The 19,632-nt window shown below is 36.4% G+C and overlaps 1 protein-coding gene and 1 pseudogene across 1 annotated transcript in view; both read right to left on the bottom strand.

Annotated features, from left to right (window-relative positions):
- Positions 1-2,321: 2,321 nt before the first annotated feature.
- The window catches only part of Rc3h2 (ring finger and CCCH-type domains 2), a 63,760-nt gene continuing 46,449 nt past the window's right edge, over positions 2,322-19,632 (bottom strand). The window contains exons 11-21 of the mRNA XM_004641627.2: positions 16,657-16,742; positions 15,836-16,269; positions 15,090-15,257; positions 12,686-12,832; positions 11,508-11,721; positions 11,176-11,260; positions 10,510-10,591; positions 10,280-10,414; positions 9,228-9,335; positions 8,341-8,489; positions 2,322-7,586 (exon numbers count right to left, since the gene is read on the bottom strand). Of these exons, the coding sequence (XP_004641684.1) occupies positions 7,391-7,586; positions 8,341-8,489; positions 9,228-9,335; positions 10,280-10,414; positions 10,510-10,591; positions 11,176-11,260; positions 11,508-11,721; positions 12,686-12,832; positions 15,090-15,257; positions 15,836-16,269; positions 16,657-16,742 (1,804 nt within the window). The 3' untranslated portion in view covers positions 2,322-7,390. The remainder of the gene's footprint in view (positions 7,587-8,340; positions 8,490-9,227; positions 9,336-10,279; positions 10,415-10,509; positions 10,592-11,175; positions 11,261-11,507; positions 11,722-12,685; positions 12,833-15,089; positions 15,258-15,835; positions 16,270-16,656; positions 16,743-19,632) is intronic.
- Positions 8,701-8,908, bottom strand: LOC101579230 (annotated as a pseudogene).

The raw sequence follows: 19,632 nt of genomic DNA, 5'->3' as shown, positions 1-19,632 counted from the left end.
TTTTTTTTTAATGCCTTTTTGTACAGAACATTTTGTTTATATAATTTTATAATTTTTGATAACTGTACGGCACAGTACTGTAGTTTCATATTGTCATACATTATAGTACTGCATAAGTTTTGCAAATAAAATCAAATTGGAGACCAATTAATGACCTAGTTATTGGAATGTAACTCAGTCACTAAATGAGCAATATCTGTATAACATTCTCAGATGACAAAATTACAGAAATAGAGTATTGATGGGCGCCACAGTTTAGGGAACAAGAGTACAGGGTTAAGGAAGGAAAAGAGATTTAAATATAAACGGACATAATTAGGAATTAGCGAGGACAGCAAACAGTGCTGTTACACTGATAATGGTGGTTCCACAAACTACATGTGAGAAAACTATAGAAACACACACACAGTGTATGAGCATGTATACAAAGTGCGTGTGAAGCTGCTAAGAGTTGAATTAGGTCTGTGGATTACATAGGTAAATTCCCGGTTTTGATATAGTTAAGATACTATCAGAGAAACTATGAAGGGTACATGGTCCTCTGCTTCTGAGACACTCTTGCTATGTAGCCCAGGTTGGCCTCCAACTAGCACTTGGTTGGCTTTGGCCCCACCAAGTTCTAGATTACATTTGTGTGTCACCATGCCTAGCACCTATTTTTTGCTACTTCCTTTGAATTTGTAATTATTTTAAAAATACTTCAGTTCATCTCCAGTCCCTTGGGCTTACATATCTAAATTTTATCCCTTATTTTCCATTGGATTCAGAGGTTGAATTTTGAAAGATCTAAAGAAAAAGAGACCTAGTCACTAAGTTATCCTACAGATATTTAAAATTCTGTTAAAGCATGTAATTGTTTCAATAGGTATTACCTATGAAATAAAATACTGGTATTTCATTTCCTTAAATTTCTTCTTTCCTTAGTCACCTAATTCATGGTTCTTCCTAATCCCAGTTCACTCCAGGATTTACACAAGGTCACTTTTGACAATTATCAGTCTGTTCTCAGCAGTGGGGCCAGTGATTCTAATGCAATTTTATTTCTTCATATCTAACATACTTTGCATACAATAAATCCACTCACTTATTTTTCAAAATCTTTTCCTCCATTTCTGCTTGGCTATGTTGTTAATACTTACACTATTGACCTGAGAGTAGTTTTTTTTCACCATTCATACCATTGCCAGTGATCTTTTCAAAATCCCAAAACGTTCCAATTATCTAACTTCACCGTGCCTTTCAAAGACATCTCTTCTAAATGTGTGAACTTAGGCAAACTCTCTAGGTCTGGCTCAAGTTTCGTCTGTAAATGGTGACGATATATTTACCTCACTCAGAAGAGTGTCTGGAATGTAGTGTTCTAAGTAAGTTAGGTATTTGTCTTGTTACCTGCTTCTTTATACACTCCATTATAACAGCCTAAAATGAGATCCAACCACCACATCTTTAGGAGGCAGAAAGAGGGCAGATGTGAATCAGAATTCTAACTCTACTAGTCTTCTAGTTTCGAAGTCTTTGTGAGTTACATACTATTTCAAACATAAAATAAGGGATATTGCTGCAAACACAGAACAGGTGCTTAGAATAATTCCTTCCCTCTGCTTGGTGAAATATAATTTGCCTACAAAATATAGTCAATGTCATCTCACAGAGCAGAGTAGCAGTACCACAGCTTTATAAGTTCCCCTTTGGAATTTTCATTTAGCTCTATAAACTATCCAAATTTGCTTTTTTTTTTTTTTTTCCAGAACCAGGGATTGAACTCAGGCCCTTGTGCTTGCCAGGGAAGCGCTTATTCCACTGAGCCATCTCCCCGGCCCCTCCCTGCCTTTTCTATACTGAGTTTCTAAAGAAAGGCTTTTGTTTCACAGACCTTTAATCTTTATGACCACAACAGACAGGAGCTTAAAACACATCAGCTCAGTGTAGAAACTGAAGAAGGCCCAGTGAAAATGATGCCTAGATTCACTCAAGCCACACTGTTACATTGAGGCCCACAGAACTATCTTCATACTTCTATGACACATAACTTAGTATTAATGTATCTGTCCTATTTTCTCCCCCTGAACTGTAAACTGAATATTGTCTACACTTAAGCATTCTTCAATGACTGAAGTGACAGACAGAATTAAGGAATATTTCAACTTCATGTCTATTTGTTTATATCAGTTCATTCTCAATGGTGTATGGTTGAAGTAGATGATAAAAGTGCACCCAAAACACAAAGTAACCCCCCCAAAAAAACCAAATAAAAAAAGCCCAAGAAAAGTAAGACAACTAAGATATTCCATAAACTTAATATACACACTAAACAACTTTTAAGGTGGACAAATAATTTTATTTTGTGCATGCAAATACATGTCAAGTACTGCAAACTCTTTCCATCAATTTTCTCTCAAACACTGAAAATCATGATGCTCTATTTTGTGAACAGCCAAAGCTAATATCGCTTCACTTCAGTGCTACAGCAAAAACACACAGAATTCACTCTTTGCTATTCACTATCATCACAACCCTCATTGTTCCATCTCTGCCCTCCCCCCATATACAGGCCTTATAAGTCCTAGCCTTCCCCCACTTAATCCTATTCCTATAGCACAAAGGGAAACATTACAATTTGGAAATTCAAATTGAAATAAATGGAATAGAATTTATTCCCATATATATTTCCCACTTCATTGTACAGAATTATTTTAAATTATAGTTTTAAATAGAAGCTGAGTATATGCCTTAAAAATGAGCATTAAATCCATCTTAGAGATGGTGCCTGCTTTTTACATGATGGGTGTACACCATCTTTAATTTCATTTACATTTCAATCGAACAATAGATTTGCAAAGAAAATGTCTAATACAGACGTAAAAATATTCACACTAGAGCTTCACAATCGGTTGTACAATTGACAAACAGGCCTCTTTTCCCAAACTTTCCAGCTAAGCAAATTTATAAAGTGTAATCAATGCAACAAGAACATTTCTCTTTCACTTCCAGGGAAAAGAATATGCAATAAACAGTATAAATGCAGACAGCAGTTGCTGCAAGCTAACCACGATACTCCCAAGTGGCTGTACAGTGGATATGTGCAGTACAAATAAAAGCCACGTGTGTTGTATCACAACTACAGTATAACCGTTTGCCCAGCTAAGAGGATGCATGCACTTCCATGCCTTGGGTTACAGAGTGAGGCCTAATTCTTCACAGGTTGATGGAATATGTGCAAATGACCTTGGCTTTTGGCAGTACTAAGTGCAGCCAGTGTCTGTTTTTCACTGGTTTAGGGATATTTTTTAAAATTTTATGTTAAAAAAAAATAAATAAATAAAAAACACAAAACTGCCAGTTTTGGACGTAAGGGAATAACTGCTCTTGGAGTAAAAATAAGTCTCCACTCAAATGTGGGGTTTTCTGATCTGTGGTCTTGACTCCTTGTACTCCCTTGCCAGCAAAGGGATACAAAGAAACTACTAGTACTGAGAAGTTACTAGCAAACTTTTTCAATTTATCCAGAAAAGGGTATACTCCTAGAGCATGTTCATTTGTGTTCTGCTTGCAGAAGGGGTCCTTGCAAACAAGGAGTTACAGTAAGTGATCCCATCAACTCTTTATTCACTAAACATAAGAAAAGTTCTTCCAGCAAACTAACACACAGTTGGAATTTAACTTTTCCCTTTAACATTGATTGCCAATACTGGTGATGGTCCGCTCAGAAAGGGACTCAAGAAGCTAGAGAAGAAATACTCAACTTTGAAATCACATATTAAATATGTCACAAATTCTACCGATTAATAAGACAAAGTAGGCTTTAGAATCTAAATTGTGAAAGGTTAAAAAAATGTGAAAGGCAGATGGCTTTTAAAAGTTTTTCTAATGTTTAATGGATCCCACTAATTCCTACAAATTGTGTGTTGTTAATTTTCTCAAGGTGGTATACAAAACTAGGATGTGCTTTATGTAATTAACATCAACTTGAAATTTGGGCGAAAATAACTAAATCCAAAGAAATGGAAATTTCAGTGCTAGAATGCGCTATTTCATTTACTAGTCTATTACTAAAGTAAACAGCCATGGGATAGGGAGTGGGGGGATCGGTGCTACGAACTAACTTTTCTTAAAAATTACAATGCACAATTTTTCATGTATACTTTTTCATTGTATGGCATTGAAAGTATATCACATCAGCAAAGGCAAAGGAATCTCATTTGTTCATGTATCAACTAAAAGACATTTGTATCTTTCTCAAAATTCATAAAATGAAATAAAACTACACACACACAAAGAAAAACAAAACAAACAAAAAACCTACTGATACTATATCTACAGCATTGGAGCAAGGCTGGTGGTCCTAAGGAAGGGACTTAAAATTGAAAAAGGATAAAACAAAACCCAAAAAAACACCCTTTCCTAATTACCAAATCTCAGACTGCTTTTTCCTCATTAGACCACTGGCAACGTATACAATTTTCATTACTAATGATACAAATTTCCTCTCCTCTTGAGATGTAGCCTTTGATTTAAAATGTTTACTCACAATGTGTTGGTGAAAAGATCAACTGACAACTGCCCCAAAGAAGCCACTCTCTTGATCTCATTTGTATGATTTCCCTCTGTGACATCAGTAGATACCACTGAAGAAGGATCAGATGAACTGTCTTTCTTCTGAAGTGGCAGAGAACACCAATAACTTTATTTCACATTTAACCATGACAGAGGGTGGCTACCACATAAAGAAAGATGAAATACAGAAATAATGTCAACACAGAATCAATTCCTATGTTGTTAGTGAAAAAGAGTGGGATTTTCAGAATAGGGAGTTACTATTTTATGGGATCACCTGCTGCAAGACAAGCATTACTTTAATATAAATATTCTGAGACATATCAATAAGGTTGGTGGGTATATACATACACTTATGCAAATGTAATTTACTGGACAAGTAGGCAAACACCTAAGCAGTTTATCCCAACCCCCTCCAGCAGAGCACAACCAAGTTTCAAATTTTCAATTTTAAAATTAAAAAGATAAGATTAAATACACAAGATCAATTTATGTAGTATATATTCACCCTCAGAACGTGCTGAAGATGTTTTGTGTAGTTCTGTTGCACAGAGGGTTCTTTCCCTGAGGGCACATAAGGAGCTCTCCAACTGTTAATAGGTCTCTATTTTGTAACAAAATAGCAATTTTAAAATCTTAAAAAAAAATACATTACCTTCAACATGGAAGATCTCACTATTAAATATCCATGAAATAGACAGATTGGTTTGCATATCCTTTTTGGAATTAAAAACAGCAAATAAAGTACATTGGAAGCATTCAAAATGTAATAAGCACATATTTATAGAAAGGTTCTGATATAAATTATGTAACAATCATGTTCCTGTAATATCCTAGGCTAATTTATAATGTCAGAAATAAGTTAATGTAACATGGTTTAAAACTCTTGTTCCTATTCACTTCAGGTTACAGAGTGAAATAAATAAAATGTCCTTGTAGGGATGAGGAGCACTGGCCATGGCAAAAAGGTACAGTACTAATTAAAGAAAACTAAGTCAAGGCTACTGTGCTGTTATGCTACAAACAAACATCTTCATACATCTGAATATTAAATAAATGTGTAAGATCTTCCATACTGACACCAGAATATCAAAACTACCCCTTTGTTTCTCAGGTATATTTACAACTTATCAGTCACCTTATGAGCATGTTCATTAAGACAGGTATCAAACACTTGTATTTACTCTTTCCGATCAAGAAATTTCAGGGAAATGTCAACCCTCCCGCCCCTGGAAATGTGCACAAAACTTTTATCAAAATCTTATCTGATACAATGCTGTGGTTTTGTAAAATAACTAAATAGCTCAGACGACCAATAACATGATCCTGTTTAAGCATCTTGCTAGCAGGAAAAGCCCTTACATACAGTACACCTGGTGAAAGATCAGCTTGGCTTAAAATATTCCAGTACAATTTTCAGAGTAAACAACTTCACAGAAGTTAATTAAAAAAATTATAAAAGTCAAACTAATCTTAAAGAAATGGAAGAAAAACAAAAAGACTAACTATAGGTAAGGTTACCTTGAAAAAATGCCTAGCTTTTGCTTTCAAATGCTGACTGAAATTTAGGTTTCAATGAAGTATTTCCACAAATCTGGGCCATGGCTAGTTGAACATACTACTGCAAACTTTTAGATGCCAAGTCAAAATAATTTCAGTCACATTATGCTAGGACAGGTATTGTTTTTAAATATGAATAAATGTTAGCCAATGTTCTACTATAACATGGTTCATAGTCTTATCAACTTACCAGTCAGAAAAAAAAACAAAAAAATTAACCCCAACATGAAGTAACAATAAACAATATTCAACCAAGATAATGCAATGAACATCTAAATTAATTAGTTTAAATTAAAAACCCAGCAATACCATCTTGTTAGTCAGTGCAAACGCTACATACAGGGTTTTCTCAAGAAAGCTGAAAGCACCTGATTCTTTTGCCAAGTCAACAGATCCTATAATGTACAGGCTTAAATCTGCATTTTAAAAAACCGCCATTACATTAGTGCATAATTTATCAAAATTGTAAAAACGATTCTGCATAACTTAGGAGAATTTAATATCTAGTACATCAGCTGAAAGACTTAGGCACTTGGTTATATTTTTAATTAATTACTTCAACAAGTAGCCTGTGTATAAATATTAACAAAGCAGAAACTATTCTTAAAAAATTAAAAATTAAAAAAAAAATAAATGCTACAGATAAAAGCACTGCACCACACTCCTACATATAATACAGTAAAGAAAGCTAGTATATAACCCTGTAAAACTCTATGATAAGAATGTCTAACTCCACTCTTCAAAATTAAAACAAAAAATTTAAAAAAGGAAAAAAATCCATGCAAAGTCCCATGAAAAAGATAAATAAAGCAGCTGGAATGAGATGGAAATTTCTCTCAGTGAAACATAAAATAGAAATAAATAAGTTAATTAATTCTACTTTCACTAGATGTATCATTGTAGGATCCTGCTAGTTTAATAACTGAGTTGTTAATTTTTCTACAGAAGCCATTTAAAATAGGAAATGGCTCAGTTACTGCACCGGATTGCTACAAACTCATAAAAAGCTGCTTGAAGCTTAAGTTAAATGTTGTCCAAATTCCAATCACCTCTGGAAAGTGAACATGTTACCCTAGTAAAGTAAATTTTCTTTTTTTTTTTTTCATAATGCTAATGCAAGAGGGCTTGAAGTATCAAAGAGTCCACAGGAAATGGATGCCCCCAGTAATATCTTTTTTTAAAAAAAATATACATTATATAATATATATTATATATATAAAAAGCTAGTGTAAATGCTTCCATGGTGTGGTCACAAATTTGAAAGATGAATCTCCTTTCAGCTGTTAACCATCTTCCCATTTGCAACAGGTTTTAAAAAGTCGTTTTTATCTTCAGATATAACATGAGTTTTCAGAATGAGGTTGCCGACACTGACAGATGTGGTGATGGGGAGGCAACTTGCATTGCTCACAGACACTGGGAGTGACTGACTAAAGCAAGAAGTTACCGGCAGAATTGGTTTTTGCTCCTCCCTGAGAGAAAAAAAATGACCATGAAAATAAATTAGTTTTTAGTGAAAATTGGAAGAGTAACTGTACATGCTTAATGAAAGCTCTATTAAAGAGGTCAAAGCAAAAGCATGTCTTTTTTATCAGTAAAAAGTATTGAACACCAGCTGAAAAGGTCCCATTTTTTAAAAAATTACAATAAAATTTAAAATACTGGCTAGTTTAAAATTAATCAAATTATCAAGTTCAAAATTAAACCCATTATTTTTGGTAATAATTATTAAAAAGGCAATATTATACTCAAAATCTTAGTATGGTTGTTAACATAAGAAAGAACTTTTTTTTAAAATTTATTAAGGTTTTAATTCTCTGTTTTGTAGTCTAGAAGTTTGACCAGATTCAAGTATTTACTCTGGTTCTAAAGTACATACTTTTACCCCAATAAAAAGCAAGTCTCAGGTTACTAAAACGGTTATGTTGTAAAATAGATGTGGTAGTACATTCCTGTAATCCCATCTATCTGAGAGGCTGAAAACAAGGGGATCATAAAATTCAAGTTAAGTTTAGGCAACTCATTAAGATCCTGGTCTCAAAATAAAATTTAAAAAAGAGATGGGATGCTGCTCAAAGGTAAGAGTACTTGTTTAGCATGCAAAAAGGCCTGGGAATTTTGACTAGCCAAACACTGCCCTACTGTTTTCTTCTCATGGAATAAGGTGAAAATTTCTTTAAATATGCCCTATTCCTACTGGCTATAAATTTTCTGTCTAACACTCACAGATTCACATGGTCTTCACCTAAACTCTGTCTCTTTTGCTTTAATGGCTCTTTTTGATGCTGTTGAACTGGATGCCCATTTTCCACTGCAGTACCATTCAGCAACTGGTCACTTTGAGCACTAATACCAAGTTGTATGTCCAAGATCTCCTAAAAAAACACAATGGTAATCTTTCAGTATGAAAGTATTTCATTTAATTTTCTTTTCTTTTTTGAGCTTTGAGAGTGAGGTTTAATGCTCCAAGCATTACAGTATCAAAAGTATTCAGCAGCTGAGAAAATCCAGGCTACGCCATAGGCTTCCTTGGTGTCTGTCCTTGGGAGTTCTCTGTACACAGTGGGTGCTGTGCTGGGAGGATCTGGCATCACCAGACACTAGAGGGTTCTGAAAGGGGCAGCTATTCATCCTTCTTAAACTTGCCACTGATGTATGGTACCCAGTCCAGGATCAGCTGCCAGTCAGTGGTCCACACCAGTCCCATGGCACCCACAGCACCCAACACAAAGGCTGACAAGATCCAGTTCTTAGCCAACTCCCAGTAGTGCAGGCCCAGGAACCTGATCATCATCGTAGGTCTGTCAGTGAACTAGGTTACCCTGTCTGACACCCCAACTGCACTACCCATTTAATTTTTCTTTTTTTTTTTTTTGGCGGTACCAGGTATCAAACTTGGGACCTTCAGCTGCCAGGCAGGCACTTAAGCCGCTGAGATATCTCCCTGGCCCCTTAATTTTCTCTCTCTTTTTTTTTTTTTTTTTTTGCAGAACCGGAGATTGAACTCAGACCCTTGCGCTTGCCAGACAAGCACTTAATTCTACTGAGCCATCTCCCTGGCCCCTTAATTTTCAATGGAACAAAGTTTCTAATTATCTAATTATGGGACTTACTTCAATTTGTTCGCTTTGTCCATCAGGTTCATCAGTATCAAGTGCTGAAAGCTCTAATTCAATATCTCTATCAGGCTTAGTATCTGTTGTATCTTCTGTATAATCACTCTGTAAATAAGAAAAAAACTCATTTTGCCAGGCATGGTGGCATACATCTATAATCATCTATAATCCCAGTATATAGGAGGCTGAAGAAAGAGGACTGCTGCAAGTTCAAGGCCAATCTGGATTATATAGTGAATTTGAGGCAAGCCTGAACTACATATTGAGGTCTTGTCTCAAAAAGAATTCCACCAAAACAACAAAAACAAGGAGAGGACAAGAAGGAGGAGGGAGAAGAAAGGGAAGAGGAGGAGGGGAAAGAAGGAGAGGGGGAGGCAGGAGGAGGAGAAGAAAACATTTTGTACTTGCAGAACTTGGGGTTACCCATTTATTTGTTTTTAACTTTATGTATTTGGTACAGGGTCTCACTACACAGCTCAGATTCGTAGAGATTCTCCTGTTTTTGCCTCTCCAGCCCTGAGATGTTACATGTGCACCACCACAACCAGACTCAGTAGCCAGCTTAACACACCCTGGGTGGGGCTGGCCCGGCACTCGGTACCATGCTGGGATCAAACCCAGGTCCTTGAGCTTGCCTAGGCAAGCACTTAAATTAGTGAGCTATAGCTGTGGCCTGGGGCCATCCTTTTAAATTAAAACAAGAATCTCAAATCCTGCAACTGTAAAATTATGCTACTGTAAGCTGGGTGTGGTGGCACATGCCTATAATCCTGGCAGTTAGGAGGCTGAGACAGGAGGATAGTAGGGAGTTCAAGACCAGCTGGGCTATTATAGTGTGCTCAAGGCCATCTGAACTACACAGAGACCCTGTCTCAAAAAATAAAACAAGACAAAAAACCCAAAATGGTATGCTACATTAAATTTTAAAAGCGATCAATTATCCATCAGAAAAAAGCAAATCAAAATGTACTAATTAATGGTATAAATGAACATGCACCAGCAGAAAACAAATACATTAAACATGGAGTTAGGGGGTTCAATATCTTTACCTCTCCGTTTCTCAGTTCAATTTCCTTACTTAGAAGATTTAAAGTAAGGTGACGGCCTTCGTCCAGGGAATTCCACTTCTGTTGCATGGCTAGAGCATTTGCCTCCCTCTGTAGAAGTAATGAGTTACTCTTTGCCTACCAGAAGAGAGGAAAACACATTTATCTTCCAACCATGGCTTTCAACTGCCATTCTTGTTTTAAAAATCAAAGCTGAGTTACATCAAGCCCACCTGCTGAAGTTCAATGCTCAAAAGGTCTCCAGTACTGGAATGCTTTCTATGACCAGACAGATCAGTAACAATGAATCTGTCCCTTTAAAGAGAAATACGTTTATTGTAATAAAAAATTAAATGAAATAACTAAAGCAGTAATGACTATAGGTAAACATTAACCTTGAAAATTTCAGGTTTATTATTCCAAATAGAAAAAAAGTTTTTACACATTTGTTACACAGCTCAAAGCCTATTTTGTGAACAACCAAGAGTAGATTTTGTATTTTTTGTATTCTGAGGATGCATATAAGACTGAGAGTTTGAGTTCAATCCCAGGTTCTGCAAAAAAAAAAAAAAAATACTGAGAGTAGAGAAGGAATTTTTTTTGCCCACTCAGGATGCCTTAAGTGAAGGTCTGGTAAGGCATGAGGATCTGGGGATCGAACCACAGAATTCTGAACCTGAGTGCTTTGCTTAAGCAGACACTTATTGAACAACTGAGCTAATGGGCAGTCCCCCAAAAGAAAACATGTTGGTTTTTGTTTTTTTAGGTACTGAGGATTGAACTCAGGACCCTGAGCTTGACAGGCAAATATTTATTCTACTGAGCTATCTCTTCAGCCCCAAGAGTTGAGAAAAAAATTGAGAATAAGAATTTAGGAAAAGAATTAAGAATAATGTTACCGTTCAATATAATGTGCTGATGATGTGGCCTCATTGCCATATGAACTCCATCTTGAATCAACAGCATTAACATAAGGGACATAATCTACAGATAAAAAATAATTATTAAAAAGGTGAAATATCAGTATAGAAGTGAATATACACTTTTAAAAATGTATACTTTATTGCAATTCCTATGTAATACTAATCCTGATTATACTATGTAATTCTGAGTTTGCTATACTGAGTATTATACTATGTAATTCTGAGTTTGTTCCCTATTTCACAGGCTGGGAAATAAATAGCACAATGCATAAAATGTAACAGCCTAAGTATTGGTTAAAATGAAGTACCTGATACACTGATGGGCTTAGTTGCACTTCCTTGGGAAGCAGTGGCCTGAACAGGATCCGTAGTATGGTAACCTGTACGAGAAGATCGGGAAATTGCACCCCATTTTGAGATGATGGGTCCATCACTAAAGGGAATTATTGGGTCTTCTTCTTTTGTCCTTCTTTGAGTTTCAAATAAATGTACTCTTTTCTTAACATCTCCACTGTCCAGGTCCTATATAAATCAAACAATATCAACAAAAGCATGGTTGGTAATTATGTGAAATAGTAACAGCATTATGCTATCAAAAGATTATGTAAGGCTGAGAAGATAGCTTGATGGTCTAAGCACCTGCCTGGCAAGCACAAGGAACCGAGTTCAATCTCTGGTACTGCATGCCATGCTGGCCCCAGAACCCTGGGCACACCCTGCCAGTCCTGAAACCAGGCATGGTGGCACATGCCTGTAATCCCAGCACTGGGGAGGCTGAGACAGGAGGATCACTATGAGTCTGAGCTGCATAGCAAGACCCGGTACCAAACAATTAATTAAAAGGAAATCAAGGCCCGGGAGATGGCTCAGTGGAATAAGCGCTTCCCTGGCAAGCGGAAGGGCCTAAATTCAATCCCCGGTTCCGCCAAAAAAAAAAAAAAAAAGGAAATCAAAAGATACATAGTGGATGTAATGGTACATGTCTATAATCCCAGCACTCTGAGAGGCTAAGGATCTTAAGTCCAAGCCCAGCCTGGGCAACTTGGTGGCATCCTGTTTCAAAAAGCAAAACAAAAACAAATAAAAAACAAAAAGGGCCAGTAGCTCAGCATGAAGACCATAGATTCAATTCATTAAAAAAAGGATATGAAAACAGATTATCCTTCAGTAGAATAAGTGCTTCCCTGGCAAGCACAAGGGACTGAGTTCAATCCCCGGTTCTGCCAAAAAAAAAAAAAAAAAAGAAAAAAAAAAAATATATTATCCTGGTAAATTTTACACTACCTCTATATCTCAATTATAATCCAGAAACTAAGTTGAATCATTAAGCTATGCTCAACTACTTTAAATGCTATTTCAGACTTCTCAAAATATTATAACACTGTTTACGGATGACTAACATGGCAACAAGAGGAAGATGAAAGCACATGAGTAAACATGCATAATTCCTGCCAGTCCCAACTCCTCTACACCAGTAAAATCATACCATTAGTACAGCATTTGAATTAGCGATTACATCTTTCGGCTCTGAATCGATGGCATTTATGCAGGAGCCTATGGTGCCACAAGACCAGGGAGAATAATGGGAAAGATGATCTTCTTCAAATTTTGTACCACTCACACTCTCAGAGAACTGGTTAAAAAAAAAATAGGGGGCAGTTAGTATGAAACTTACAAGACTGTAACCAATATAAAGTGACTATATAATGAAAAATGTATATTCTCAGTAATATAAAAAAATTTATAAGCAACAAATAGTATTTCTACAAAAAAAAAAAAAAAACAAAAAACAGCATGCTATCTCTTTTTACTTTGTCCCTTAAAATTTATAAGGAACTCCTGATTAACACTATCAAAACCAATCAACAAGTACTCATTTTTTGCTGCTAACATGGTACATAGTGGTACCTCAGTCCACAAATTGTCTTTCCAAAATTCTAGTCATAAACTGAACTAGGTAACTGTATCAAATTAAATGGTTAAGTTCAATGTTGCCCTTATAGGAAATTTGAGTAAGTTCTCCAATTCGGTTTGTGACCAGAATCAAGGAAAGAATTAAGCTCGTAAACTGAAGTACAACAGTATTGGGGTGCACTAAAAAAGTGAAGAGTAAAAGAAAAATATACAATACATATTAACAGAGATCATACCCTAGAAGAGTTTATAATTTTCTTGAAAAAAGCCATAAAAATGAGGGAACATAAGTGATTTACATGCAGTATTAAACAGAGAACAAAAAGGATTCCAAGTTGCTTCTGAAGCTGGAAAGGGAAATGAATAAATTTTAAAGGGACCATACTGTAATACTGTGTGGTCAGAATATGAAGTTGTGAGAATCATTAAACATGTCTGCCAATTATACAGACAATGAAAATTGAAGTAAAGAATTATTCCAATTCATAGTGCTAGCTGACAGCAAATGTGAATCTCAGAGAAACACTCATTTCCTAAAGCATAGCATAGCACAATAAAAATAAACTTTTCTAATAAGCAAGTGGCAGTTGTTACTCTGCCAAGATGTTTACCTGCTTTAAGGAAGTTTGGGGAGATGAACTTGAATCTACTTTACAAATTTAACACTTTCTTAAAATATTTATGGATGAAAAAAGTATGGCATAAGATTTTAAAGTAATCCCATGGAAACAATGAACATGAAAGGAAACAAGTCTGGCCAAGTGAAACTGGGCAACAGTTACTGGTGGGTATATAACATTTATTATGCTATTCTATACTTCTAAATGTTTAAAATTGGTCACAAAGGATAAAAAAGTTTAATGTCTGACCCTCTGGGGAATAAACTAGGTACATGTAAAAAACAAAATTAATGAATTTTCTTCAAATATAATAGTATTAGCTGGGCATGGGGGCACAAGCCTACAATCTCAAGATTCAGAAGGCTGAGACAAAGGATTATCAGTTTGAGGTGAGCCTGGACTACATGGCAAGATCTTGTCTCAAAAAATCCAAATCAAACCTAAATAGTACTAAAAGCACTTGGCTAAACTCACATCATCCTGGTACAAAAATTTAAGGTGCCAAGAACAATACTTAACATGATTTAAAAGTAACACAATGGGCATTTCTGCATTCATAAGGGGGAACAACGTCTCCGATAGACTAGGGTTTACCAGCTACTTGCAGACTGGAAAGTCTGGCGAAAATTACTAAAAATCTCTCTCCTAATCTATAAAATATAATACCAACCCCTTAGATGACTAAGGTTTTTGTAAGACTTAAATAAATTATGTAACAGCATTATGTAAACAGCACATGCTTGGTATGAGGAGGTATTAAATAACTGGTATATATAAATCTCAATTTTTTTGTGGTAGAGGTATTGAGTACAAGGCTTTATACATGCTAGAGATGGAACAACTGAAGTTCAGAGTATCTCTCAGTGATATAGCATATTCTAAAACTGTGCAAGGCTAGACCAAGCATGCCTGTAATCCCAGCACTTAGGAGCCTGAGGCAGTGAGTTTGAGGACTGCCTGGACTACAAAGAGAGATCTTGTCTCAAAAAAAAAACAAACAAACAAACAAACAAAGATTATGCAAGGCTGTGATTTGATAGCCAGGACCAAACAACAAAAAGTACCTAATGGTCTTCCTAATCTTGTAATACCTAGCTATAAGGAACTCAATCCAACTAAACAAAAGCCAGGCATGATGAATCAAGCTTGTAATCCCAGAAAGCTGGGGCAGGTAGACCAAATTCCAGGCCAGCCTCAACTGCATGGTGAGAGCCTGTCTCACAAACAAACAAGTCAAAAAAAGATACGCCAAATCACTGCAAGACATTCAAATTATCTAACCCTGGCTTGAATGAATAGTCTGAGGTCAACTGTTTAACCTATTCCTACATATCAAGTGATTGAAGCCTTTCTTACATCTGTGCGAAAGTCTACACTAAATAGAGGAGAAGGTGGTGTTGGAGACTGTGTTGCTACAGGAAGAGTTGAAGAAACAGGTGCTTTTTGAGTGTGATACTGTGCCCACTGGTCTGGCTTTCTTCTTATCTGCTCCTCGCAGCTGGTCTTCAAATGACCACAAGGTTCCTAGGGAAATAAAAGAAACAAGCCTGATCATTTAAAGAGTAGTGAATATATTTAATTATGCTCTGTGAAAATAATGAAATAAATTTTTATATTGGTGAGACAAAACCCAAAAGCACACAGCAAGAAGTCAGTATACTGTATTTTATATACTTAAACCAAAAGAGTTAATATTTACTCACATCACTGATACTAGATAAAACCAGAACATTTTTTTCTAGTTTAGAGACATCTTTGTATTTTGGGGAAATACTAAAAAAAAGCCTTATCCTTGTATTTTTGAGATTTCTTTTTACCTTTTCATCAATTGCCTATTCAAACATAACACTTACTTAGTATTCATATGCATCATGCTCCATTCTAAGAATTTTATGTTTCTAATTTAATGCTTATAGCTTCATATGGTATGCAGCCCTATTATTTCCATCATTTAGATGAAAAAACAGAGGCCAGGGAGTTTAAGTAACTTGTTAGGTCCCACAAATAGCAACAGGAAGAGCCAGGAGTCTGGGTGACTTGACTCCATGCACAGGTTTTAACTACTACATTACAGTAGCATTTCTATTTCTATCACCACTTACCCTTGGTAAAGGCACAGTCGTCCTTGGTTCACTTGGTGGCTGACAAGCCACTGAATAATATCCATCTAATGAGTTGTATCTTTCCCGCAAAGACGTCTGATAGACAGATGAGTGCATCACATCCATTGGAGGTAAAGAATTGCTTCTAATAATGTCATCACGTTGATACATAGGTGGGCGCCAGATGCGCCTGCTGTCGTACACAGGAGCATACATTCCAGAAGGTACTGGGGGAACTGGTCCATACTGCTGCGGAGGAGGAGGTTGGTAAGGAGAAGAATTCATTCGATCTCGAGGGGAAAATGTACTGTAATGATCAGCATATGGCATGGAAGCAGGTGGGAGGGAGGACTCTGGAACATTATTGGACCTCACAAAGCGAGGAACACAGGGAGCCACACCAGCTGGTACCGTTGGAGGTGGTGGGTAGTATCCTTGAAAATTGGAAAGAGGAACATTTAATGTAATCTTAGTAAAATCCAACATTTTATATTGGTTTAAATATAAGACATCCTTTAATGTGAGAAAATATATGCAATGATCTTTACTCTTATAAAGAATATACTTATTTTCAAGATACCATTATATGAAAATCCTTAACAGTCAACATTTTGTTAAACTGCTCTTTGAAAACATGTGACAGAGTTATTAAGAGATGTCTAATGAATTTTCTTTTAGGGCATCTATTGTTACATAGAGGTCTTGGATTAAGTATAGCAATTAGTTACATCACTAATTCTTATTAACCATTTTGGGAACAGAGGATAATTCCTATCTCAAAATCTACATAAGTTGTTCACTTTCTTTCTAAAATTGCATACTAGCATATAAAAGCAACCCATTTTGCACACCATGATGGGCATCTACAAAACTCCCAAAGATCATTTCATGGACTCCATATTTGAATCTTAATAATGACAACTATAAAAACTAATATTATCGGGGGGCCTGCCCAACTTAGCTAATGCTCAGTTGTTTAAGCGCCTGCTCAGGCAAACAAAGTCAGGAGCTGGATACCGGGATTTGATCCCCAGCTCTACTTGCCTTACCAGACCTGCCCTTCAGGCAGCCTAAGCCACCAAAACAAAACAAAAACTAGTATTATTTCTATATTCACATGCAGAACAATAACACTTTGACTTTTATCTCTAGCTAGGTGAAAGTCAAAATGGACTAAAGGCTTTTTTTTTTTTTGGCAGAACCGGGGATTGAACTCGAGACTCTGTACTTGCCAGGCAAGTACAATTCTACTGAGCCATCTGATTAAAGGCTTTTAAGGTCCCGGATTAAAGGCTTTTAAGGTCTAAAGTACAAAAGTAGTAGCATAAAACAGGAGAAATGCTACAGGGTACGAGAATGTAAAAGGATTTTTTTTTTTTTCACTTTATATATTCGGTATAGGTCTCACTAAGCAGCTCCAACTCGTAGTGATCCTGTTTTCGGCCTCTCCAGTGCAGAGATTACAGGCATGTGCAACCATGCTCCCGGCTCTGTCACCGGCTCAGTACACCCTGGGGGTGCAGCCAGCACAGCATGTGGGACTAGGATTTAACCCCTGGTCCCTGTGCTTCCCAAATCAGGCACTTAGTTTGTAGAGCTATCTTACTGACCCTTAAAATTTTTTTTTCTATATATTAGTAGACCCTTAAAATTTTTTTGACAAGACTCTCGGACCACAAGAAACAACAGCAAAAGTAGACAACTAGGATTGCATCAAACTTTAAAAGTGTCTATGCAACAAAGAAAACAATCATTGGGGCCGGGGAGATGGCTCAGTGGAATAAGTGCTTCCCTGGCAAGGGCAAGGGCCTGAGTTCAATCCCCGGTTCAAAAAAAAAAAAAAAAAAGAAAACAATCAAGAATACAGATAGCCTATACAATTGCAGCATATATACAAACATACATATACACAAAATATTCTGTCTAATATATAATGGGGCAAAGTACATATGAGGTTAATAGCTAGAATATGTACAAGGAACTAAACCTGAACAGCATGCCACACCACCAAGTCCAGGCATGGTAGTACATGCCCGTAATCCCAGCTCTGGGGAGGCTGAAAACAGGAGGATCACTGTGAGTCCTAGCTGTGTAGGGAGACCCTGTATCAAATACATAAAAATCTGAATAGCAACAAAACAACCCAATTAGAAATGTAAGTAAACCAGTAATGGTGGCTAATCATGGCTATAATCTCAGCTACTTGAAAGGTTGAGGCAAGAGGATATCAAGTTCAAGGCCAGCCTGAGGAACTCAGTAAGACCCTTAAAACTTAAAACAAAGACAATAACCAAAGGGATGAGGATACAGTTTACTGCAAGGCTCTGGGTTCAAGTCCCACCACCACAAAATTATAAAAATAGTTACACAATCAAAAGGCACCCAAACCAAGCATCATGGCACATCCCTGTAATCTCAGCACTCTGGGAGGCTAAACCAAAAAGATTGCAGGTTTGAGGCCAGCCTGGGAAACTTAGCAAGAACCTATCTCAAAATAAAAAAAAATAAAAAGCTAATAGTATAGCTCATTGTGAGGATTCAATCCCCAGTACTGGGGTGAGGGGTGCCACCTTTTTTGGTTGTTTTTGAGACAGGGTCTCACTATGCACTTTAGGCTGGCCTTGAGCTCACTTTGTAGCCTAAATTAGTCTCAAATTTACAATGATACTCCAGCCTCAGCCTCCCGAGTGCTGGGATTACAGACATGAGCCACCATGCCTGGCTTAATCTCCAATACTGTTAAAAAAAAAAAAAAAAAGACATACAAATGGCCAATACATATAAGGGAAAGTTCAGTATTATATTATTAATGAATCAAGAACATTCAAGGTAAAAGACAGAATCAGGTGTCTTATTCCAGTAAGAATGGGGGCTATTATCAAAATATTAAAGTGCTAACAAGGATATACAGAAAAACAATATGGAGGTTCCTTAGCACCACCATACAATCCAGCAATCCCACTACTGAGTATATAGCCAAAGGAAAAGAAATCAGCATGTGAAAGAGACATCTGCACTCTCATTTAGGATGACTATAGATAATTATATACTTCACATATTTTAAAAAGCTAAAAAGGATTCTGAATGCATTTCACCATAAAGAAATGACCAATGTTTGAAAAGATAGGTATATTTAAACATTACAAAACATGTAACACTGGTTACCCCAATAATGAGTAAAACAGTAATGTTTTTATCTATCAGTCATTAGAAAGGAGGAAACAAACAAAATAAAACCATCAGAAGGACACAAAAGGATAACGGAATATGCTAGAATATACCACTTTGGCATAAAGATTACTTTGAGCCCAAGTTAAGTAAAAAGTAGCAGAAGGGGCAGGGGAGATGGATCAGTGGAATAAGCACTTCCCTGGCAAGCACAAGGACCTGAGTTCAATCCCCGGTTCCACAAAAAAAAAAAAAAAAAGCAGAAACAAGAAAAAGATCTCTATCCCTCCTTATTTGCCTAAACAAAAGGTAAAACCTTTGTAAATATGTTTTCTCTCCCTTCCTTACCAGGAAGGACAGAAGCTAATTAAAACAGACCTTTAGATCCTTATCAGCCCTAAAAGGGCACCAAAAGAATCACACAAACTTTAATGACTACACTTTTATCTTTACTCAGTAGTTTTACCATTTATTTAGTTTCTCACAGTTTAGCACCTTGCCACTTTCCTAGTTTTATTGTTCTTAGAAGATGATGTACAGGCTGCAAGGAAAGCCAACATTTTGGCCCTAGCCTTCTAAGATCAATTAAGACTCAGGACATATGAGAACTTGTACTGTAACGTCATGTA

This window comes from Octodon degus, unplaced genomic scaffold (genome assembly GCF_000260255.1).
Source record: "Octodon degus isolate 3935 unplaced genomic scaffold, OctDeg1.0 scaffold00138, whole genome shotgun sequence".
Taxonomy (NCBI): Eukaryota; Metazoa; Chordata; class Mammalia; order Rodentia; family Octodontidae; genus Octodon; species Octodon degus.
The sequence above is the reverse complement of the archived record's forward strand: the minus strand, read 5'-3'. Positions and strand labels throughout refer to the sequence as shown.